This window comes from Meles meles, chromosome 4, assembly GCF_922984935.1.
Source record: "Meles meles chromosome 4, mMelMel3.1 paternal haplotype, whole genome shotgun sequence".
Taxonomy (NCBI): domain Eukaryota; kingdom Metazoa; phylum Chordata; class Mammalia; order Carnivora; family Mustelidae; genus Meles; species Meles meles.
In genome coordinates, this window is record NC_060069.1 from 70,648,491 (window position 1) to 70,674,710 (window position 26,220).

Below are 26,220 nucleotides of genomic sequence, written 5' to 3' on the forward strand. Positions count from 1 at the left end.
CTTTCTTGTAAGCATTTGAGAGAAAGTTATAAAGATTATGACACTTGATCAAAGAAATACTTCAATGTGTATTACCCAGGAACAAGGACATTCTCTTAAGGACCGTAATATAAATTATCAAAATCAGGAATTTTAATATTGATATAATGTGATTCTCTAATCCACAGTACATATCGAATTTTTAAAATTTGTCTCAATGGTGTTCATTATACTTGTTTTTTTCTGGTACAGAAGTCAATCCAGGAATAGGTGACTATTGAAAAAAAAATTTTTTTTTTGATGTCTGACATGCTATTGTTTGATCTTTAAGATTAGTTTTACTCTTTAGTTAAGTTTTTATATAAATATAATTGACATATGATATCTTATTAATTTCAGGAGTACATAAGAGTGATTAATGTGTTTATACATTATGAAATAATCCCCATGGAAAGTCTCCTTACCATCTATCACCACACACAGTTTTTACAGTATTATTGACTATATCCCCTGTGCAGTATATTACATCCCCATCACTTATTTATTTTATAACTGGAAGCTTGTAGCTCTCAATCCCCTTACCTGTTTTGCTCACCGCCCCACTCCTTAGCACTCTAGTAATCAAGAGTTTGTTTCCTATATTTATGAAACTCTTCTGTTCTGTTTTATACACTTGTTTATTTTGTTTTTTTGCTTAGATTCGACAGATAAGTGAAATCATATGATATTTGTTTTTCTCAGTCTGATTTATTTCAATCAGCATATCTCTAGGTCCATCCATGTTACAAATAGCAAGATTTCATTCTCTTTTTATGGCTGAGTCATATTCTGGTGTGTGTATCTGTGTGTGTGTGTGTGTGTGTATATCTCATCTTATCCATTCATATATTGATGGATACTCAGGTTGCTTCTATATCCTGGCTCTTGTAAATAATGCTGCCATGAACATAGGGGTGCAGCTGTCTCTTTGAATTGATGTTTTCATTTTAGTCAGATAATCCAGAAATGGAATTGCTGGATTGTGAGGTTGTTCTATTTTTAATTTTTTGAGGAACTTCCATATTGTTTTCCATAGTAGTTGTATCGATTTACATTCCTACCAACAATGTACAAGGGTTCCCTTTTTTTTCACATCCTCACTAACACGGGTTATTTTTTTGTCTTTTTGGTAATAGCTTTTCTGTCAGGTGTGAGGTGGTAGTTTTGGTTTGCATTTACATGACGATTATGATTTTATAGAGCACATTTGAATGTGCCTGTTGGCCATCTGTATGTCTTCTTTGGAAAAATGTCTATTTAGGTCCTCTGCCCAATTTTTGATAACATTGTTTTTTGATACTGAGTTGTATTTTGAACATGAATTCATGATTTGCTATATAATTTGCAAATAGTCTTCTCCCATTCAGTAGGTTACCTTTCCTTTTTGTTGATGGTTTCCTTTGCTGTGCAAAAGCTTATTAGTTTGCTATAATCCCATCTGTTTATTTTAGCTTTTGCTACTCTTGCCTGAGAATACTAGTCCAAAAATATTTAATAATATATATTGCTTAGACCAATGTCATAGATTTTACTGCCTATGGTTTCTTCTAGGACTTTTATGGTTTTCGGTGTTTAAAGACATTCAAGTCTTTAATCTATTTTGAATTTATTTTTATAAATGGTATAAGATAGTGATACAGTTTCATTCTTCTGTATGTAGCTACAGTTTTCCCAACACCATTTATTGAAGAGACTGGGCTCTTTTGTGGTTCCATACAAATTTTAAGATTTGTAAAATATGCCACTGGTATTTTGATGGAATTTGCATTGAATCCTTTGATTGCTTTGGGTAGAATGGACATTTAAACAATATTTTTTCTTCTAGTCTAGGAGCACATTGTATCTTTATTTTTGTTGTTTCTATTTCTTACATCGCTATCTTATAGTTTTCAGAGTACAGGTCTTTCACCTCCTTAAATTTATTTCTAGATATTTTATTCTTTTTGATGCAATTGTAAATGGGATTGTTTTCTTGATTTCTCTTTTTAATACCATATTACTAGTGTATGGAAATGCAATTGATTTCTGTATGTTAATTTTGTTTGTATCCTGTGACTTTACTGAATTCATATGTTAGTTCTTAAAGCTTTTTGGTAGAGTCTCTATTTTTCTGTACACAGTATCATGCCATCTGTAAATAGTGACCATTTTACTTCTTCCTTTCCAATTTGGATGCCTTTTTTTCCTTTTTCTATCCTAATTGCTCTAGCTAGGACTTCCAATGTTGAATATGTTGAATAAAACAAGGAAGTCCTACAAAAGTGATGAAAGTGAGCACCCCCCTTGTCTTGTTCCTGATTTTAGAGGAAAAGCTTTTAGCTTTTCATGGTTGAGCATAATGTTAGCTTTGTATTTCCCATGTATGGGTCTTTCTTATGTTGAGGTGCATTCCTTCTGTACACAGGAGTGGGATTGGCACAGAATGCAACATGGTGGGGGTTTGTCTTAGGGAAATGGCTGGAATTTTTCTAAGCTAGGGGCCTGGAGCTTGTCAGGTCAGCCCCATCAGGCCGACTATAGTACCTGGATCCTGCTTTATTGTCTGTGCTATCACAGTGGAGGGGGAACATAAAAAATGATACTTGCTAGTGCTTCCAACCCTGGAGTGATTTCTAGTAGTTTCTCAGCATTTGGTAGGTGCTCTATGGTTAGTAAATAGATTTCCTTCACTTACCATTCGATTTCTCTTTAAACCGCTATTTTTTCTTTGTGTCCCAGGGTGAGGGAGTATGCACATGGGCCCCTCAGTGATATATGCCTCTCCACTTCAGGTTGCCACCCTGGGATGGGGTTCCCTTCATTACTGTGTCTCCATCTCTTAACCTTCCCTGTGTGGTCCCTCTCTCACTTATTGTGCAAGAGCCATTCATTCAGCCTTGAGTTCTTCTTCAGGAAGAATTGCTCTGTAAGTAGGTGTAGAGTCAGTGTGTTTGTGGGAGGAGTGAGTTCAGGGTCTTCTAAACCACCATGTTGGACTGGCTCCTCACAGTGTTATATTTTTTTTAAATGTCATTTTCATTACTTCTCTTGTAGCCAAAGGACTCATGGGAAATTTTCTGATTTTGATTTGTTTTCTCAGATTGATCTTTTATTTAATCATTCTTTACATGCTATGAATTCTTAGATTCTAGTTTGTCTGCATAGCTAGTTGCTGCCTATTCTTTGTATCTTCCCTGTTTATATTTACTGTGGGCTACTTTGCTCATATGCTCTGTCTTTTCTAATATAGTGAGATGACATTTTCCCTAAAGTGCTGTTCACCTGAGATGTGTCAGTCTGATCTTTGGAGCTACTATTGGTGGGTTGGTTATTGCATTGTTTTCATGTCTTGTCAGCTCAGAAGCATGGGAGGATAGAGGAAGGAATGGGGAGTTCATATTCCTTTGTTGGAGGACCTGGACTCTCTGGTCTTCTTCTTGTTACATTAAACTTCATTACACCTGGTTTCAAGTGTATTCTGTCCCTATGGGGACACCTATAGTTTTGTAATTTGGTTGCCTCTGCCAGGATCTTACAGTGGGTACTTAGGGGCTTTAAAAATATTTCAAATAAATTTCTTCTTACTTCCCGTTCATCTACTTTTCTCCAAATTGGTGTGGTATTGGTGAGACTTGTACTTTAGATGACTCTCCTTTTCCTGTTACTGGTTTGATGTGCCTGTTGGGTGGGGAGGAAAATGGGTGGACGGTGGTTGCACCCAGTTGTACCTCAATGAATCTTCTGTCCTAGTTTATTATGTGAACTTGTATCCCTTCCTTTGTTTGACTCTTTTTGTGATTTGATTTGATTTTAATTTTTTTCTGCTTTTTCTATTCATTTCATTATGGGGTGGGGAATGAGAGTCTATGATCCATCTCTACGTACTGTTCTTTTGCCTTATTCTGAAATACTAAAAATCAAATGCAAATCTTCTTGGAGGTAATTCTCACATTAAAGATCAAGTCTAAAATGAAGCCTGACAGATCTGAACTGGATCTAAAAAGGATAATCATACAATTTTTATTCAGAAAATGAAGGGTTTCTTATTTTGATAAATTGGTAAATTCTATTTACAAATAAAACACAACACTTAACAAGCAGTAGTCTCTTGCGGTTGTTTCTAACCACTTAGCTTTTCTTATTTTCTTTATCACTTTTGTTCTTACATATTTCACTTTTTCTCTGGGCCACTCCTTTTCTCATCTGCCAACACCAATATTTTCACTAGAATACATAACTTTTCATATACAAAAGCAAGCACACACTGTGTAGCCTGTGAACCACCAGGGCTTTTCTGATGTCCCAGGAGCAGAACAAAATCACTTACACACACTTGACCCACGAACAGCTCTCTTTCTATTTGGGAAGATTGGCTCTGGATGAGTGCACAGCTTTGGAGACATTCACCTGGAGCTGAGGAAGGAAGAGGGTGGCCCATCAGCTGAATCAGCCCAACAGTCACTGAGGTGACAGATGCTGTGGTATAATAAGCCGCTCTTCCAGAAAACTCACTGTTTCTGTACAAGACTTTTGTATTCTGTTTAGCATCAATGGGCAGAAAAATTCCACCCACATTTCACTACTCATGGCGCAACCTGGAAAAACTCCGCATGAGGTTTGGTTCCACAGAAGCACAGCTACACAATTTGACTCTTATACAAATGTAAATGTGTTCACATCCCTGTGAAAGCCAAATTTTTGAGAGCAGCAAACCTGACTTGTTTTCTGTTAGCTCTAGGGTACATCCACTTCCTCTAAGTTCTGTGGAAAACAACTGTGCCAAGGAGCTAGGAGAAGAAAAGACAGAAAATAACTATATTAAGTGAAGTGTTTTCCCCTTTCATTCAGCTTGCTGTGGCTGATCTTAGAGCCTTTTCAGAGGCAGGCAGGCGGGGCAGGTGGGCAGGGACAGGAGATGTGTGTGCAGGTTGCAGAGACAACTTTCTGCTGAGGTGGGAGGTAGGGGGAAGCAAAACATGGTAGTTGCAAGCCAGGCTCTGTGGCTAGGAGCCTGGTTTTGAAATTTGAAACCACTCTTTACTGGCTTCATGACTTTAGGCAAATTACTTTCTTAATCTGGTTTTGCATCAGTTTCTGTGTATAAAACCTGGGTAGTAATAGGCCCTATCATAAAATTGTTCAATGACTGAATTAAATTATATATTAAATATTATATTTGTGAAAATTTCTTTCATGCTCTCTCTCTCCACACATACACACTCTCTCAAGAGTTAATTGCCTAGCACATAGTAAGTCCTGAAAAAATCTGTTTAATTATGTAAGGAACCAGTGAGTGGTATTTTCCACATATAGTCAGGTAAGGTTCTCTTGGTAAGTCTAATTTCTAGTCAAAAACATCTAAAAGCTGTTTTTTATTCTAAAACCATGTTTTCTTCGGGGCCACTTTGAGGGTATAGTTATTTCCTCTATGAATATCTCTGTAAATGATCTTATAATCACTTCCTTTAATGGGCTCAACATGGCAGTATAACTTATTTACCAAGTCACTTTGTCAATTTTTGAATATTGTTATAGCCTGAAGAAATTTGGGAAATATCAGAAGATATGTATTATGAGAAAGTATCAATAATAATGCATGTTAAAGCATTCACATTTTTGTTAGTCTTAAACGATTCAGTTCAAATTCATTCTGACTTGTGGTTTAATGCTTAAATTCTCATGGCCATCCTGTGTTTTAAAAGTCCACAGGTAGTTAACTGAGCCAAGTAATTAAAGGATAAATTAAGGATAAATTAAAAGATTAAGGGATAGAAAAGGTTTAATTTTAATCCATTCCTCAAAAGTCCACTTTCTTGACAGGTATAAAGTAAATTTATAACAGCTGAATTTCCAATATAAATGTCAATCCAGTCTTCCCTGGTCTTATATTAGAAAAAGTTAGGTTTATGTACAATTGATCTTTTAGGTTTAACACTAACCCACGATAGGGTTTTCAAAAGCAGTTTTATTTTGCACTGCTTTGAAAATCAAGTGATGTCATCTTTGCCCCTATTAACTTCAAAAGGTATTTTGAAATACAATTTTGAGAATGTACAATTATACAAAAATAGACCCATTCTGTTTGCACCATTTGAATTAGCTTTGTGCTAATTAGGAGTCAAATACCTAACAGCAGTTGAATACCTCTCCTTCTGGTGTTCTTTAGATCTAAGAGCCCCTATTAGGTTTCAGTACTATAGTGTTACCAATTCCAAATCCTGAATTGATTGCTTTCTCACCAGTAACACTCCCTATCATTGGGGCAAGTAAAGGTATCTTGCATACCTGTCTTATTCCTTGTGGGAAAAAAGGAGAGAAAATAAAACCTCGGCTGAAGAATTAGATTCTGGAACATAGTGATTGATGATATTGGTGAGCTAGAAGAGCTTAGAGCTAGTTCCAGTTCTTTTCCTCTGGTGTGTGACTTCTAAGTTACCAATGCCTTGGGGACCCACAATTTCTAATTTCCAACAGCTGGGGATGCGACAAAAATTCTAGCTGAGGAGTCTTTTGTTTTTCTCAAAATTAGTCTTATACAGAGCCCCAAATTTAAATGAGACCCAGTGAAAGCTGTCTTGATTGCTTTGGGGTGGTGGGAGCAGGAGCAATATCCTCAAGCCTCTGAACTTCACCATGTATCATAATTTGAAAGTCAGTGGCCTAAATAATTTTAAGGACACTTCCAGTTGTATATATATTGAGGTCTGTCTTGCCGCAGGAATGATTTGAAGTTTCTTCCAGCAGGGGAATCTCTGCTTGCTCAAAAATTTCTGGTAAGTGCTATGTTCTGAGAAATAATAATAATAATACTAAAATAATTCTCTCTGTCAAGTGTATAATACACGTAGTTTGGTGTGTGGTCCTTCACATCAGGAGGATATTTGCTTGACACTTTCATAGGAGTTGGAAGTGTCCAACTCCCAGATCCAGTATTTTTAATAGTTTTAAAATTCATCCTAATATAACCTTAGTTATAATCTAGATTGGCCCTTGAAACTTTATCAAAGATGAAAAGAAGGCATTATGGTCTTTCTAATATAATAATCATATTTATTTCTCTACTTGACTTTCTGGTAGTTTATAGAAAATGTTTTCTTGTCCATTGGCTTATTTAACTTGCACTATTTGTCCTTACCTGAGCTAAATCATAGGGCAACGTTATATAAAAGGAGAAGATTTAGGGATTCTCCCCTTTCACATACAAATGGTTATTATCTACCCAAAAAAAGCAAGGAAGCAGAAAAAGAAAGGGTAGCTTTGCTAAGACTAATCTTTGCCTCAGCCTGTGTGGGGGTAAAACTTTTATTTCTTAGAAGACAAAAATAAACAATAAAGCAGTTAACATTCAGGCAAATTGAGGTGTCGCCTAATATTCTAGTTTTAAAAAGGATCCCATGATACTCTTTGAGATATTATAAATTTTCAGGACAATTGATACTTTAAGTATAATATATATTTAAAAGTCAATATGGTTAGGTAAAATAAATCACAAAGACAAAGACAAGTACTGTATAATATCACTTATGTATGGAATCTAAAAAAGCCAAACTCATAGAGACAGAGACTAGAATAGTGGTTACCATGGACTTAGGGGATGGAGGAAATGGGGAAATATTGGCCAAAGAATACAAACTTCCCATTAGAAGATGAATGACTTCTGGGCTATAATGTAAGCATGGTGATGATAATTAATAATTTTATATACTTAAGGTTAATAAGAAAGTAGATCTTAATTGTTCTCACCACAAACAAATAAAAAAAGAGCTAATTATATGACATGATGGATGTGTTAGCTAACACTATGGTATTAATCATTTTGCAATATATGTGTTCCAATCAACATATTGTACACCTTAAACTCACACAATGTCACATGTCCATTATATTTCCATAGAGATGGAAAAAAATTGGGGAATTTGCTAAAAGCAAAGTCAATATGATTGAAGTGACTTGGTACCTATGCCCTAATTTAGAGGGTCAGATCAAACTTCATATTCTGCCCACCCCACAAATACTAGAAAATTGAGGTGATTAAAAATCTGTACTGACCTTCTTTGTACTGCCTATAGTTTACACTGGGTAAACTTTCAGTACCATATGCTGCGCGTTTATGTCTTGAATTTATGTGTTGACAGTGCATGAAATAAAAATGTTTCAGATCCTTCAGAAAAGCTTTACAGCCTAACCTCAGAAGAGTTACCAGCTTTCAACAACCATTCGCTGAACATAAGTCAGACTACCCTAGATTTCTGTAAGACCTCAAGTACAAGAGGCCTCTGTGCAGCTGAGGAATGGAGGTAGGTTAAGGCTGTAGCCCACATGTAAAGATAGTGCATAGTGAAATTTTTGACAAGCCCCGAATAGTTTTCTTTACTATATAAAGAAAGATTGTCCTCATGTGTATACTTTATATGGCCATCCTCTATAAAATGTTTGGGTCCTTAGTTGACCTATTATCAGGATTTCGAAGAAGTCTTATGAAGAAGTTACTTTAATGTGAAGAGATAATTCTCTGGTGCCCAATGTGTGTCAGCAAAATGAAAAGATATTTGGAATTTTATAATCCTTCAGCCTTTCTTCTTATGTTCAAAAACAGTTGCTTTACTTGCATTAATTAACTTAATAAATTTCACTGGTTTGCACTAATAGGATCTTACTTAATGTGAATAAGGTTTTTAGAGTATTGAGAAGATTCTTTCTTAAAATTAAGTCAAGGTTGTTAATGATAGCATATTTTAAATTGTATCATTTCATTCTTTCTGCACATGAAAAACATTTTTGGATGATCAGTCTGTAAAGAATACAGGTTATATTAATAAATGCTTGAAAAAGTAGTTTATCATGTGGGTCTATTATTGACATGCTGGAATTTCTTGAAAAAGGAGGATGGATTTTTCTAGAAGGATTAAGATAAATGTAAAATAAAAGTCCCTTGAATTATAAATTCCTTTGTTTGGTTTGAAGTCTAATATTGCAGAGAAAAGGAATCAAGAGTCCATTACTCTGTCTTTCTAAAGGAGAATATCGTTTAGCTGTGGTCGTTGGATTTTTGCATTTCTAACACCACTTATGTTTTTAAAAAGAGGAATCAATATAAAGTTGCTATTTTTTTCCCTAAAAAGCTCTTTTAAAACAAAGTAACTAAACTTACCATGTACTCTCGGTATCATTTCATTAAAGAAAGACATTTCATACTAAAAATATAAGGAGAATAAACAAAATAAAGTAAAGTTCTTTTAAATTAAAAATGTCATGAAAAAGTCATTACCTTGTTGTTATTTTTTCTTCTTAGACCAGTGGAAATTTTTTTTTTTTAAAGATTTTATTTATTTATTTGACAGAGAGAGATCACAAATAGCAGAGAAGCAGGCAGAGAGAGAGAGAGGGAAGCAGGCTCCCTGCTGAGCAGAGAGCCTGATGTGGGACTCGATCCCAGGACCCTGAGATCATGACCTGAGCGAAAGGCAGCGGCTTAACCCACTGAGCCACTCAGGCGCCCTAGACCAGTGGAAATTTTTATCTCAGTCAGATCTGCCCTGGTCCACAGATCAGAGTTTAGAAACTGCTGATTTAGCCTCTGTTGGGCTTATAAAAAGGGATCTAAAAAAATATCCATCACAGGATGAAATATTTATATTATTTAGTAGCATACATGGGCTGAAATTCTAGATAAGTTGGACAAAAAAAAATCTGAATTGTACAAATTCCTTTCGTTCCCCCACACTACCTCCTTTCCTAAACCTGATACCTATATACTAGAGTTTCTACCAGTTCCTTTCCACAATAAAATGTAACAAAATAAAATAACTAAATAATTGCTGACATTAATTTTGATTTTGGCATATCTTGACTGGCTATCCACATAGTCCTAATTTACTGTACACAAAAGAGGTGATTTATCTGGCAGTCTATTCATTGGGATTCTGTTAAACAGCCAATGTAATGATGAATGTTCTTAATGATGACCCTGAGGCTCTGCAAGTTTCTGAAGAGCCTTCTGAATCATCAATGAAAGACACAACCAGAGACCATAAAATCTTCTCCCCTTGGTTCCACTGTGCCGTTATTTCTTGGGAGAGGGAGAATGATGAGAATTTCTCATTAAAAGGAAGCTTCGTATATTGGGCACATTGAAAATTATGGCCAGGGTCTGAAACAGCCTCCTCACATCTGCCTGCCTCCAATGACTTCAATGTATGTAGTATTGATCAGAAGATAAATGAAGAGTTGAAACCTGGTTCTGTATATTGTGTATTGATCTTTTAATGTATTTTCAGCTCTTCTGAAAGAGATACTGAAGCTCAGTCTTTGCTGACACTTTCTGAAAGCAGCACAGATGAGGAGGAAGAGGATTTTCTTGACAAGCAACATGTCATCATGCTACCGTGGTCATAGAGTGCCTCATGATAATGATCATTTGTTCATTACTTTTTCGATTTTGTACCCAAAGTAAAGCAAACAGCTGAAAAAAGTGACCAAGTGATTACCTGTCCAGGTGCTGGAGATTTTGATTATTAATGTTTCTGATATTTCAAAGTTTGCAAACTAATAAAAGTTAGTGAAATTATAAGGGCTTTTTCTTCCAAATGATTTATTGTATGTCAAATGCTAATCTATATTGCAGATCATGTTAGGAAAATTTGGTAAATTTGTAAAAATAACATTTAAAATTTTGTGTGTAGAAACTACTATAGGCTAGAACATGATTGTATTTAAAGTAATATCTAATTGCTGAATTATATTTGAATAATGATGTCATCATAAGAGTTTATATTCAATGGCCAACTCATACTTGGCAGTAGCATTGAGCCTAGAATCCATAATTTACTTTGGTAACTACTGTTTTGTTTTGATTTGATTCTGTTAGGGTTTTTGACATTTCGAAAAGTTCTGGTAACTTCAAGCATTGCTGCAAGAAGAGAAAAAGAGGACCCAAAATAAAGCAGACATAATATGTGTCATTCTAATGTGACACAAACACATAAACTAGAAAACACAGAAACTCCCCCTCAAGCATCTTACTTTGGGAGGGTCATGTGATGGTTAATTTTATGTCAACTTGGCTAGGCTATGATACCAGATATATGGTGAAACTGTGCACTAGATGTTTCTATGAAGGTATGTTTTAGTTGAGATTAACATTTAAATCAATAGACTTTGAATAAAGCTGATCACCCTAAATGGTATGTGTGGGTCTCATCTAATCAGTTTGAAAGTCTTAAGAGAAAAAAGAACCAGGTCCTCCAAAGAGAGGGGACTGCTGCCTCCAGATTGCCTTTGGGCTGACATTGCAGCATCTACTCTTCCTTGGATCTCCAGCCTTCTGGCCTGCCTTATAGATTTTGGATTTGCTAGCTGTCACAATGGTTCTGTTTCCCTGGAGAACACTGTCTAATAAAAATATAGTTTCTGGATTGTTGTGACAGTGAAAGGAATGAGCATACATAGAGGTATTCTGCTGGTCTCGAGTATAGGAGATTTGGGGTTCAATTCTTTTTTTTTTTTTTAATTTTATTTATTTATTTGACAGACAGAGATCACAAGTAGGCAAGAGAGGCAGGCAGAGAGAGGAGGAAGCAGGCTCCCTGCTTGGCAGAGAGCCTGATGCAGGACTGGATCCCAGGGTCCTGGGATCATGACCTGAGCGGAAGGCAGAGGCTTTAACCCACTGAGCCACCCAGGCGCCCCCTGGGGTTCAATTCTTAACATGATCTTATAATTCAAGGGTTTAACAAAAGAACAGAAAGAGACATGCCCAAGGATAGCTTTATGGTTGTCACTTTGTGACATTTTAGGACAGTTTCCTCTTAAGGAGTTTATTGACATCAGGAAAACATACCTGTAGGTTAGCTATGCCATCATCAGAGCATAGCCATAGCTGAAGGATCAAACTCTTTTTTCTTCCCTCTGATTCTGGGTAATAACCCCTTGTATAAGACTGATGATTATTTCGCGTAATTTATCTTTGTTATTTTTTCCATGGGATCAATACATTGTACTGGTATTCACACAGGTCACCTACTATCAGGATAAAAAAATGATGAAGACACCTAGTTCTATAGTCTAAAAATAGATATGTCTATAGGTCTAGAGATGCCCTTTAATTGTGCCTAAAAGTGCCCTTCATTAAAAGTAACATAAATGAACAATTTTTAATAGGTCTAAAAATGTCCTTCATTAAAAGTGAGTAACACATATGAACAATAAGCAAGAAGGAAATCCAATCGTACTATCAAAATAGAATTTCTGAAAAGAAACAAATATCTTAAAGAGTGCAACTCCTCCGAAGTTTTCACTGTCCTCTTAGCACTTCCTCTGTCACCATCTCAGAGAGGTAACGGTGAGTCACCCTCAAATCCTCATCTTTTATGTCAAAGGCCCTTCTGGCATCTTGTCCTGAGGCTGATAGTTTTCTGAATTTTAGAATTTATAGTTAAAATGGAGATTGCCTTTCATTAGTTAAAATAGAAAGAAAATACATTATTTTTGTTTTTAGCATGTCTTCTCAGATTTAAAGTTTGTTGACTCACTCTACCCTCCTTTGCTGTAAGACAACATCTTCCTTTTTCCTTCTGATGAAGAAGAAAATTGCTCCCTAGTGACAATTTATACAACTTCAGTGTTTTTCTCCAAGTAGAAGGAGGTGTCCTATTCTCATTAAGGAAGAAGGACCACTACTATTCCTTCTGTGTATCCAGGCATAGCTCGAGTCTTTTATGAACTAGCTCAGAAAGAGATTTTTTAAAGATGCTATTACATTTTACAATAAAAGAATTTTAAAATAAAAATAAACATGAGAATTAGTTGTCATTAGTGCATTTCTGGCCAGGACCTGAGATAAGGCATGTATCATTGACTTTGCCATTTGACTTCCAGTATGACATTGAAATTAAACATGAGGGTCCTCTGTGGCAGAGCAGACCCCCTTCCTCTATTTGCTTCCCATAACCACACATTTAGAAAAGTTCTTTAATTCCTTTTCCATTAGTCTAATGAGGAAATAAAAACTAAATAAGATTAGAGCCTTTGCCTGAAGCAATTTCAATGTGTTCTCTCATTTCGAAGCTCAAGCTTAAAATCACTGTTAAAGGCATGCACCTAATTCTGACTATGGAATTGAGAGAGTTACAGACATTCCAGAAGAATCACAACCATGTTCCGAGTGCTGCAGTTACCACAGTGTGCCTCTAGCAATCACTGGACAAATGATCACATGGTTTTATATGCATGTTGGGATTTAGTAGTTTATACTCAGACTTGCTTAGTGGTGTAATAGTCATATGAAATTCTATAATTTTACAGCTCTGGATATACACCTAATGGAAACAAATTGACATTAAATTATATCTGATAACTTGAATATGTTGTTTGATATTTATTGAAGTCATTCACATCCAATGCACTGTGAGTGTGTCACACTGTGACATATATGTGCCAGATATGTGAAGTGCACAGAAAACCTTTCTTGAACAAAAGAATGTTACAAAATGGCTCCATATCGGTAATAGGGCCTCAGATATTTTAGATAATGCCTTGATTCAGAATAAAACAGTTCTCTCTGTCCCTATGATTAAGTGGTTGGAAAGATCTTGAGCAATGTTTACCTCATTTTGGTTTTGGCTACATGATATTTCTCATCTATAAGGTCTCAACATGTACCTTCTGAATGAGACTTTCCATTTCTGTTGAAATTAATTCCCTATGTTCCTTTTTCTCTTCTTTCTCATGGCATCCTACTTTTCTCTCCTTAGTAACTCATGGCCTATTAATTTATTGGTGTAATTTTTGAATATATGTCAGACAATACGTTTTAACTGTCTGGATTATGTCCATTTTGTTCACCACTGTACACTTAGCCCCTAGCATATGCCTAGCTCACACTGCTGGTCATCAGTAATGAATGAATGAATGAATGAATAAAGTGTACAGAATCCAATGATAAGTCATCTCAGTCCCTAATTTTTCCCAAGAGGAGACAGTAAGATATATAAAATGAGAGAAACACAGGATATCAGGATATACTATTTACTAGGTGGCAGATAACTTATCTGAACGTGTTTCTTCATCATGAAATAGAAAAAAAAATTCGCCAACTTTTCTTAGAGGAATGTTGTGGGAATCCAAAGCAGTAGTGAATGTGGAAACACTCTGAGAACTGAAAAACTCTCTTCCATGCTTATTATCATCACTTTTCAAGAGTTTATGCTACTGTCATTGAGTATACAGACAAATTATGGATGGATCAATTAGTGAATTCAGGATTGAGTTAATAAATGATAAAAGTCTCTCAGTATCTAGAGTAGAGAATGTTTCCAGTGAGTTGGACAGTTAGACTTAATGATGTATAAAGTTGTTTATGTTGAAAGCTGAATATCTAAATTTATTTCATTAAAATCATTTTTGAAACATTATTTCCTATGTTTAGCTTTCTTCTATCATGTATAAATTCAGGATTTTTAAATATTAAGATTGCACTGGTACTTTTATAAACACTTTGTGCGTCATACTTTCAGAGAGGAGAAAATTTAAAAACATACTACTTATACCTCACCAAATCTGTTTTTATGGGATATTTTGTTTCATCATAATTTTCATCGCTGGTTATTTATTACTAGCCACATTTTCATGAAAACAATCTTTATTTCCTCAGAGTTCATCTGTGCCTGTAGTTTATCCCCCACCTAAAGTCATAATTCTTGGTTAGTGACACCCAGATTGTTTGCTGGGTAAATGATTATGATGTTGCAAACAGGATTATGACTTTAGCTGGGGAATAACCAGCAGGCAAAGATGAACTCTAAGGAAATAAAATCCTCCCTTTTTAATGCAAATGTCTTCCATAGTTAAAGAAAAGGAGAGGATATTTTTAATGTTCTCCATGAGGTGACAGTTTTGTTTAAAATGAAAAGAGTTAATTGATTGATGGGGTTAGCTTGTGTTTCTTCTTTTCAACTACATGTAATATGAAATAACATTTATGGAAACAGTTCTAAGCATCTCTATGCTCTTATTTCTGCCAGAAGGAAGCACTATGTGTATCGCCTTCTATCCGGAAGACAAATACACATTATTCTAGATACAAATGCTTAGCAAGACTTCCAAGAGGGGAAATGTACTTCATCCCTATTTTACAATTAAACCTTATATATTCAACATAAGTATGAAAGAAATGTTTTAGGGTAAATTTTGATATTTCACTTTTTTAGAATTGTCTTATTTTTATAGTATAACATTTTGTTGTTTATTCAAGTGATGGGAGAATTTGTAAACAGCTTCTGCACTTAAAAAAATGAAAACTGCAAGTGCAGGCAGAAGATGAACAGATGCACATTTGATTTTTCAAAAGTAATCACCTCACATTCACTTTCTCCTCTGGTCTACACCACACCACAGCCCTGGAAAAATACTGTGTAAGTTAGACCATTAAATCAATCAGGATTTGGTTTAATTTTATATCACAGGAAATACCAAATAACAGTGGACTAACAGAAGACTCTCATAAGTTGAGTCTGGGAGTAGGCAGTGTGGATTGGTGCAGCAACTACATCTTACTATGTTGTTTCGCTCCTCAAGGTGATGTTGTCATTCAAGATGGGGATAGCTCTCCAGCCTTCAGAATCTGAGTTCAAGGTATCAAGAAGGGGGACGGTGGGGAGAGCAAAGTAGACACCTCCTAACTGAGGTAACTTCTTTTAACCAGTTTCTTGGATATCTCACGCAACACTTCTGTTACGTATTATTGGCTGGAACTTAGTCACATCTAGATGCAAGAGGATTTGGAAATGTAGTCACTGAAGAGGGCACATTGCTGCTCAGAATAAAAGTGGGGTTGTTACACCAGGGAAGTTGGAGAGAGTGGGTACTGAAGGCACTGTCACAGGTACTGTGACAGCCTCTAATGTTACCTTCATTAATGATCTACTGCAGCTTGCTTTCAGCATATAGGCATTTTACAGTTAATGTGGTTTGCAATATGTGGCAGAAACCAACCTTTTGAGATTTAAGTAAGATAAATTTAAGAGACCCTCCTATACTTGGATCACTCAGTTTCATATATAAACCATACCTCTCTTTTAGTCTGAAAGACATGCTTTCATTACACAAACAGAGACTTCATCATTATTCAGTTTCAGGTTTCACCTTAGGACTTCTTAAAACACATTCCACATCTCTTTACAGTTCAGTCTTTGGGCTGATGCCCAAATCCAATCTGCTTTGGCAAGGACTTAGAATGCACTCTGTTAAAAATACTGTGATATGAAATATTTGTCTCAAATGAAGGTTCCAATATTAAGATATTTTGAAACCTATGATGGAAATCTTCACAAGAATATACAGAGAACAAATATAAAATAGTTTCTTCTATTAGGAATATTGGATATTAGCATAGGAGAGCCAGAGATTACAGATGGTCCCAGAGATAAAGTCTCATGGTTATGTGCTCATTTAGCAGTGCTTTAATCCTTTGTAGTGCACATATCAAATGAGAGATTAAATGTTTTCAAACCAAGTTCTGGGGACCCATAGGGTTTCTTGATTTCAGGGAGGAGTATGAAGGAGGACTGAGTTGTTCAACAAAAGCATCTCTGCTTGGAGATATATATATATATATGGATTCTTTGTGAGATTGAAGAAAGAATTTTACCACAAAAGCTAGAGATTTCTGGCCTAAGTCCTAGATCTCTGGGCCTCTGTCAGGCTTGTTTTCTGGGATTTATATTGTCACAGAATGTGATAGGTTGTTAGGATGTTTTACTGGATTTACATCTCTTGCTATAAGAGCAGACTCCAGAGAACAATGAAGGAAGATAGTTTCTCCTTCTCAATTCATTGAAAACTCTTCAAAAATTAACCAGCTTTAGGCAGACATCTACATTGCTAACTGACTTCTAGTTGGGTATCTTTTTCTTCAAGTACAGAAACCCAATCAAGGCACTGAAAATAAAGTGGGTTTATTTTAGTGAGAAGTGAAATGGTATGAAAATCCAAGAACAGGAGCTGTAGAAAAGTTGGTATCACAGGATTTTACAGTCCCTGGACCTGAGATAATTCTGTCTCTGGATGGTCTTGACCACTCATGGGTTTCTGCCTTTGGGGGGCACATTAGCTCTATGTTCCCTACTGACTGGCTTCACTCAAACTTTGTGCTTACACCCAAGGATGCAACTTGTTCTTCACCCAGGCCTCTGCCTCATGGCTTCTCTCTCTCTGCTCTCCTCACATCTCTATTTCAGTCCCTTGAATTGCTTTTCAATTCTAGATTCAGAGAGAGACATTGGATTGGTTCAGTTTATATTTTCAAGACAGGCAACATGATTGCCTAAGGAGGGTTCAGGCCTGGGTCTGAACTTATCATCAAGTAAGTGTTGCCAGGCTATGGTGAGAGGGAATGGAGAGAAGAAAGGAGACTTTGTTTTAAAAATGGCCTCTGCAATTCAGCAGGCCAGGGGCTGTGATTTCAAAAGTGAAGTGGGTTTCCTATGGCATGGACTTCTCAGAAAAACCCTCAGGGGAGGAACTGAGTGTCAAAGAGGTTTGTAGGACAGAATTGTGAATATTGCAGTAGGTGTGAAGAGGGGGACAGAAAAGGAAAGGGTATTAAGGGCTGATGCTACCCTAGGATCACCCTAATTGTATGGGAACCATGCTGGTGTTCCTTCAGTTTCAAACAGCACTGACCTGAAGAGTGGGCGCTTTTACTAGACCCCCTTAGGGCCATCCTCTCACTTGTGACTTGAGTGTCAATATTACTCTATTCTCAAAGGGTCAACGCTGGAATCAGTAACCTGGAGCTTCATTCTAATTTTGTTCTCTAATGTCCTCATCATAGACACTTTTTCATTTCCAGGACTGATCTACTTGACAACTATGAAGTGAGATTTCACACCGAATTCCCCTTGGGGCAGATTGTTCTTTGGAGGTCTCAGCAGACTTTCAAAAGCAATATGACAAATGTGGCAGGTGCCTTTCCTTGTCTTGTCTGGCATCCAGGGCCAGATGATTCTGACGGGAGCTCAAGCCTTTCTCACAGATTCCCCTTTATTGATTCTTGAAATGGCCCTATTTTCTTCTTTATAGAGGAGGAACTAAACCTCAACCAGATGCTTGTGATTAAAATAAGAGATAATGATAATAGAACTTTTACCAAGGATATGTCTCCTCCCACTATCAGATAAATGCCAAGGTGAAAACAAGCCATTTATCTGCAAATAAACCTTGCCCTGGGGGTAAGTGGTTTATTTTCTAAGTTTGAAACAATTATACTTTGACAGCATCACTCTCCTCTCCAGATTTTAGTTTTATTATAACATCATTAAAAACACATTTAGTTGGCATTAGTGAAACACAGTTCACAGCACTGTTATATAAAAGACAATTTTGACATAAAGCTGGTCAAAAACAGTCTCAATTTAATTTTCCATGTTCCTAAAAAATTCTTTATCTTTTCATGAATAAAAGTATCTGATTTACTAATACTTCTTTGAATAGGTGAAATTTTGTTTTCTCTTTCTATAAACAAAAATGATAGACTACGGTCATACAAAAATGGCCAATTTTATATTTTGTGCTATTTCCTAGTCTAAAATATAGAAATAGAAATTCTTCAGCTTTTAAGGTAGATTTAGAGATATTATTCTACTTGATTCTATAACACTAGTCAGCATAACTGATCCCTCAGAAGAAGAAAAGTGTTTTTCATTTTCTTTATGGAATCCCAACTGTACAAAGTTTAAATTCAGATTAAGCATCTAATTTCTTGGAATGAATAAACTTTGGAATACCCAACACAAATTTGGTGGACTATTTGTTTATAAAGGAGCAAGAATTCCCATTCTCTGCTCAACCCAAAAAGTTCCTATCTTAGAGAAGGGACAGCGTATCTCTCCTTGAAAAATAGGTTTCTTTGAACCCATACCGTCTTATTCATTCCCCTCATAATAATTTTTGCACCATCTATAGTAAAATTCCTCAAAAAAGATTGCTATACACCACTTTCATTTCCTGTGTCCTCTTTGACCCATAAAATTAGGCTCTTGTTCTTACCATTGGACCATAATGTTCTTGTCAATAGCAACCTCCATATTTCTCAGAGATTGTCATTGCCTCTCAGCTTCATTTGATGTGGTTGACAACTCCACCATCCTTGAAACTGCTGTTCACATGTTTAGGGATACCTCACACTCATGATTTCCTTTTTGTCTAACTGTTACTTCAGAGTACTATATGGAATTCCTTCTTTTCCCAGCTTCTGAAATGTCAATGTGTTCAAGGCACAATCTTTTGAACTCACATATTTACACTCTCACTGAGTGATCCTATCTGACCTGAAAAACGTAATTTCACATTAAAAGTCACCCCTTAAATCCAAATTAGGACACTGATGTGGCCAAAACAGAATTGTGGATTTTTCTTAGCAAACTGGCTTCTTTGGTCTTCTCTATTTTGTAAATGGCAGCACTGTTCACATAACTCCTTGGGCCAAGGACACTGGGAGTCACCTTTGAAACTTTCCTTTACTCACAGGCTCATACCCATTCTGCATTAAATGCTGTTAGTGCTATCTTAAAATATGCCCTGAAAAAGGTATCCCCCTTCTAGAGGGTCAGGTCTCACATCAAATATATCTCAGAGCAGTTTCATTGGCCACTGTACCTGAAGGAACCATATACCTCTTCAATCTATCCTCTTGTAACTTTTTCTTCCTCACTGATACTACAGAAAGCTTTTATTCACTTTTTTTTTTACTAGTAACCTCCATTAGAATATAAATTTCCTGAATATAGAATATAAGTGTCCCCTTCCTATGTTACCAACAAGTGCCTGGCACAGAAAACATAAGTGAGTATGCTATTCATTCATGCGTATTGATTGAGTGAAAAACTGTTTTTTGTTGTTGTTGTTTTGCAAGGTATGAGGTAGGCAGTTGATGGAAGAAACTTTCTACAGTAACTTCCTAACATATACTGAGCATCTTGAATGCATTGTAAGCATTTCTCATCACCTCACAGCAACCCCATGTTGTAAGTACTAGTATTAGTCCCCACTTTACATATGAAGAAACAATGGCACAAAAGGGGTAAATAATGTGCCTAAGGTTACTGGGCTAGTAAATAAGGGTGCCAGATTACAAATATAGGCTTCCAATTCCAGTGTATAAATTTACTAACATGTACAGTACTTCCTTTCTACTTCTTTCCCTTTCAGTGAAATTTAAAAAGATAGTGTACTATTGATTCATGGAACAAATTTTAACTTTAGGTGCCAAGATTGGATCTGAGGTTTCCTTAGTAAAATGGTTGGATTTAGCTTTATTATAAGTAAGTCATAATTTAATTCTTCTTTCCAAAGATTTCATTTATTTATTTTAGAGAGAGAGAGAGTGCACAGAGTGGGGTAGAAGGGAGGCAGACGCAGACTCCCAGTTGAGCAGGGAACCTAGATTCCTGACTCTGGGGCTTGATCAGGGAACTCCAGAATCATGACCATAGCTGAAGGCAGACACTTTAGTGACTGAATCACCCAGGCACCCCAGACGTAATTTAATTCTTTTTATTTTATTTATTTTATTTTATTTATTTGACAGATAGAGATCACAAGTAGGGAGAGAGGCAGGCAGAGAGAGAGAGAGGAGGAAGCAGGCTCCCTGCCAAGCAGAGAGCCCGATGCGGGGCTCGATCCCAGGACCCTGGGATCATGACCTGAGCGAAAGGCAGAGGCTTTAACCCACTGAGCCACCCAGGTACCCCGACGTAATTTAATTCTTAAAAATGTGTTTTCTTGAAAAGATTTTTAAAAAATCTTCTATATTGAACTTAGTAGACTTTCAATCAGTCTTGGTTGAATAAAATATCAAAAGTAAAATCTAGACATGTGATAAAGTTATAGTCTTAGAATTACAGGGCTCATTTTTCTTCCATAGTTGTAGTTTGTAATAAACAGGGGGGTGGTGGTAGGGAAGTTAAATTTAGTGTGTGACCTTTATGTCCTTGGCTATAGAGTCAGGTACCCCTTGGATCATAGTATTTTCTAAGTATGCCTACCCACAAAACAATTCTGTGAGGTATCTCATTTATATCAATAGTCAGTATTATCAGCCTGATAAACATTTTTGACAATCCATTATGTGCTAAGCCCTGAAGTAGGCTTTGGGGCATAAATGAATAAAGTATGAATCCTGCCTGAAGGAATTTATGGTCTGATAGGGAGGATAGACACATAAGTAATTGCACTAATGAATGTAGATTGACCTCACCTCTGTGAGATTTGCATTAAGGAAGACTTCACAGAAGTGATATTTAATTTGGATGTTGAGAATTAGTTATCTCAAGCAGGATAGTTGAGTGGGGGATGAAAGGTATTCCTGATAAAACTTATGGGGCAGAAATAGCTCACACATAGAAAGAAACAATTGTCTTTTGAGGTTTCTCATAAATAAGTTCATTAGTTATTTTTCAGTTCTCTGTTCTGGCAATTTGTAGCCTGAAGATGGAAAATTCTGAATTACCACATGTCAAAGTTATCTTAAGGTTTTACATTAAGAAACAGTATATTTTTCTAAGCTCTAAAGACTTGGTTTTCTAAAAGGACAGGAAGCAATAGAGACTATTTTTCAAGTTATATTTTAAGTAATGATGACAGGACAGAAAAAGAACAAGGGAGATTCCCGCTAATACATAGGGACAAGCTGAAGCCAGCTATACATGGTAGGAGTTATATTATTCAGTACAACAGTATGCGCTTATTTGCCTTCTCAAATTCCTGGAAAAATTGTCATCACCATGGACCTCTAGCAAAATGAGTGATGGGGTCATGAGCTGTCATCTTTTGATTTAGTGGAAGATGGGAAGCATTATCTGCACTGTTTGTTGAGGTATTTTTCTCCTGCATTGTCATATGCAGCTTAGAGACATTTTTATATCAATGTGCTTCAACTCTGCTACATGGAGCCTTGGTTTCAAGAAGACCCCTGAGAGCAGAGGGCATCAGGGGGCAGGATTGTTGTGACCCCTACCCTAGTTGCAGCAACATCCTTTTTGTGTAAGATTTTTCTCCACCAAAGACTTCTCATCTAAAATGTTTAAATAGTACGGTTCTATTCTAAGTGCTCTATAATGAGAAATGAGCCTTTCTTATGACTATTTTAATTGAGTGGAATAGTACTGTGTACATGCTTAGTGCAGCATAATGCTCAAATCTATAAGATAGACTGCAGAGCACTTTGTTTTGGAAAAACTCAGCTTGACTCAGAAGCTGAGTCATTGTTCTGATGATGCACTTTAATTTTACCAATTTAAGAAGCACTTTAAATCTGTAGACCTACTTCTGCTGAAAATAGTTTGAGGAAACCCCTTAATGTGTGAAGTGACTCTACAACCTGTTTTCAGTCAATTGTAAGAATAATTTAAGAAATACTCAATATCAGAGGCTTCTTTTTTCTACTTTTAGAGTGTGTGAAGATGTTTTTGGGGCGGAACTGTAGGAAGCAGGAGAGTAGGACCTAAATGGAAGACATATTTCCCTGATGGCACAAGCACTGTAGCTGACAGAAGGGCCACCATCCAGCAATAGGCAAGCTTTACAGAGGACATACTGGAAATAAAAGGGAGTAGTAGTTAGCTGAGCTCCTGCCTGGTATTGAGAAAAGAAAATGAGAGTAAGATCAAGGCAGGACCTCACAAGAGAAGATCAAGAGTCAAGATTGTCAAAGTAGGGCTCAGAAACAATGGGATACATGGGGACTTCGTCAGAGAGTTAGGTTGAAGTCTATTTCTTAGCCTGAGGGTCTCTAGAATATGGGGGAATGGGTCTCTAAAGAAACTCCGGGGAATTTTTGAAGCCTATAAAATTGTAAACTTGCATGATTTTGTACTATGGAAAGAACCCATGGCTTGATCCAGAATTTTGAAAGGAGTCCACATATAAAAAAGGTTCAGGATTGTTAGAGATTAGATTGGACTTAGGCCAAGAGGACTCAGTGCTGAGATACCTGAATAACAAACTACTTGCCAAAGAAATATAGGAAAGAATGCCAGAATGTGTGCAGGAGTCAGCCTACCAGAAGAATTAGCTGGCCCCTACTTTGGGGAGAGTTAGAGGAAGTTACATGAAGTGTAACTTTGTCCTTCCTGAAGACTTCTCTCTAGAGCTAGAGTTTGGACAATTAACAAAAAGTACCACTCCCAGATTCATCAGTGGACATCTGTAAGCTTTCTTCCAGTGAGCATACTGACCTGAATCCCCTCCTATATTCATCAAATGCTTACTTAGCACCTATAATGTATTTGACCTTGTGTAGGCATGTAATGGATTCTAGCTCTCATGAAACTTACATTCCAGTAGGGTAGTCCAACTATAGAGAACATAATAGGTAACCATAAATTGTGCTTAGAGTACAAAAGAAATAAGTTCTGAGATTGTATTAGTTAGGACTGATTGTGTTATCCTTCAGCAGCAAATACTTCACTAAAATTAGGTTAATACAAGTTACACCATATAACAATGGCTGGTTCACTGAGGCTTTGTTCCACATCACTGTCATTCAAATATGTAGTCTGATGAAATCTTACTGTGGCATACGGAAAGAGAATGGGGTAATCATATGTTCCCTCTTTAAACTTCTGACCAGAAGTAATGTATGCCACTTCTATTCATATTTCTTTGGTTAAAGAAAGATAAAAAAAAATGACTGAGCATCTACTTTAGGTAGTCAAGGAAGTCCTTTGTGAAGAGATAATATCTGAGTTGAGATCTAAAGGGTAAAAAAAACCAAACAAACAAGCAGGCCATGTGAATAAGGGAATGAGAGGAGGAGGAGAAGAAGCTTCTAGTCAGAACAACATACATGAACAAGAATGTGGAATTTTCTAGAAACATTGTTTCTAGACAATGTTTTCTAGAAATAATGTTTCTAGAACATTTGTGTCACCTGAAAATAATGGAAAGTGGAGGAGATTGGTTGAAAAAAGATAGGCTAGTATTTGTATTTTAAGTGCAATAGTTGACCATTGAGGGGTTTTAAGGATTCAGGTGATAAGACTGAATTTATGGTTCAAGAAGTTTATTCTTGCTTCTCTGTGGAGAATGGATTATTGTGGAGCAAGACTGTTACTGGGAAGACTGGTTTCAAGTCTGTATGTCTGTGCTAGTCTCAGAAAAAGGCACTAGGGGCTTTGCCAGATCTCCACTAAAAAAGAGTTGGGCTACACTATTTATTTAAGACTTTATGAAATCTTGCCATTTGCAACGACCTGGATGGAACTAGAGGGTATTATGCTGAGCGAAATAATCAGTCAGAGAAAGGCAGTTATCATATGATCTCTCTGATATGAGGAATTTTGAGAGGCAGGACAGGGGGTTGTGGGGAGTAGGGAAGGAAAAAATGAAACAAGATGGGATTGGGAGGGAGACAAACCATAAGAAACTCTTAGCCTCACAAAAAGAACTGAGGGTTGTCAGGTGTGGATAGGATGGTTGGGTTATAGACATTGGGGAGGTATGGGCTATAGTGAGTGCTGTGAGTTGTGTAAGACTGATGATTCACAGACCTGTACCCCTGGGGCAAATAATACATTGTACATTAATAAAAATAATTTTTTAAAAAAGCTGTTCACGTTTTAACCAAAGCTGGGGGGTGCGGAGCGGGGGGAGAAGACTTTATGGCCTTTGGTTAAATCCAAGAGTGGCTGCAATGATCTGTCTAGATAACCATTTCTAAACCCTGGCAGGCCTGGTTTCCCAGTTCCCAGACAAAAATCTATCTTTAATCCGACTTTCTTAGATACTTCCACTTGGAGTAACTTCCAGAGGAGTTGTTCCTGGAATTAACGGTTTTTGTGTTAACCGCCAATAAGGAAGAAGAACTAGAAGTAAGGGGGTTTTCTCTATGGAATATGGGGTGGGTAGGCTATGATAATCTCATCGCTTCTATTTTGTTGTTTTTGTCATTGTTGTTGTTTACTTTAAATTACATCATGGCCCTTATTAATTTATTATTCATTCACTCATTTACCCATGATGTTCTGAATGTCTAAGATGTCTGAGGCACTATGCTGGAACAGATAATAAAAGATAAAGAAAACCATTTTGCTTTCTTCAAGGATCCTAGAGTCTATGTGTGTATGTGTGTGAGAGAGAGAGAGAGAGAGAGAAAGGAAACAGATGACATGTAATGCAAGATGAGATCCATTGTTCTCAACTTGTTTTCTAATAATTTGGCAAGAGATTATGGGTGGTAAATGTTAGGTCTTCACCAGTAGGGTGTAACAATGGTGCAGCTTTCCTTGGGTGACCTGGGTCTCAGGAGATGAACTTTGTTATGACTTTACAGATTAACCTTTGCCTACTAATTGTGGGAGACACATTATGTTATCACTTGATTATTCATGAGAGTTCAGAAGAATGCTATGATGGCTTTTTACTAGCATGTAAGAATAAAAAGGTATATATGTGAAGATTCCAAATAACATATATTTATATATAACATATAAGATTCCAAGTAACATGCTGTTACAGGAGGGCATCTCACATTGAAAACTCAGGAAGCCCTTGAAAATCTGGCTTCAATTTTTATGATGGTGATTATGATTATTATTTATCAATTCTTGACCCCTCCAGTGGGTTTTTTACCAAGTTCACTGGCAGGGTTGTTATAGATGGTTGTGCAGTTTATGCCAGATCAATGGGATGAATATGGAACAAAATCTACCTTCCACTGTGCTTGACAAGTCCTATGCCCTTATGAGGTATCTGCATAAACCTGGATATCTTTTTAAATTGAAAGGTGTCCTATAGGTAACTGGGATTCTGTTTCCCTAAATTCAGACAACACTACCACCCTGTCTTTATAAAAAGCATGCAAAAAACTCTAGTGCACAAATCCCCTATGTGTTTCTTGGAACCTCATTTCTTGGAAGATGATCCCAGCTGATGAGGTACCACGGTGACATAGAAGGTTCTGTTCACATGGGTTGCAAAACTGAAGAGACTGCCTGATAAGTTGAGGAAAGTAATCTTGTTTGAAGCTATTGTTTGAGTAGGAAGATGCATGGTGCAGAGAGAGACAAAAGACATTTTGAGTCCCCTTGATAGTCAAATCAGTCTTGATGACCAGTGGTGTGTTCGGGTCTAAGCCAGATTAATCTCCACTTATCTATTACTAGTCAGGGCTTAGTTTCTGTGTTAGTCAGCAGATACAAAACAAGTGTGAGCCCATTAGCAAGGAAC

General features: G+C 36.6%; 1 protein-coding gene across 2 annotated transcripts in view; it reads left to right on the forward strand.

Annotated features, from left to right (window-relative positions):
• Positions 1–10,392, forward strand: part of ZBBX (zinc finger B-box domain containing) — a 121,873-nt gene extending 111,481 nt beyond the window's left edge. For both annotated transcript variants that reach the window (XM_046003405.1, XM_046003406.1), the window contains 2 exons: positions 8,156–8,294; positions 10,275–10,392. In XM_046003405.1, coding sequence (XP_045859361.1) covers positions 8,156–8,294; positions 10,275–10,392 — 257 coding nt within the window. The remainder of the gene's footprint in view (positions 1–8,155; positions 8,295–10,274) is intronic.
• The last annotated feature ends 15,828 nt before the right edge of the window (positions 10,393–26,220 follow it).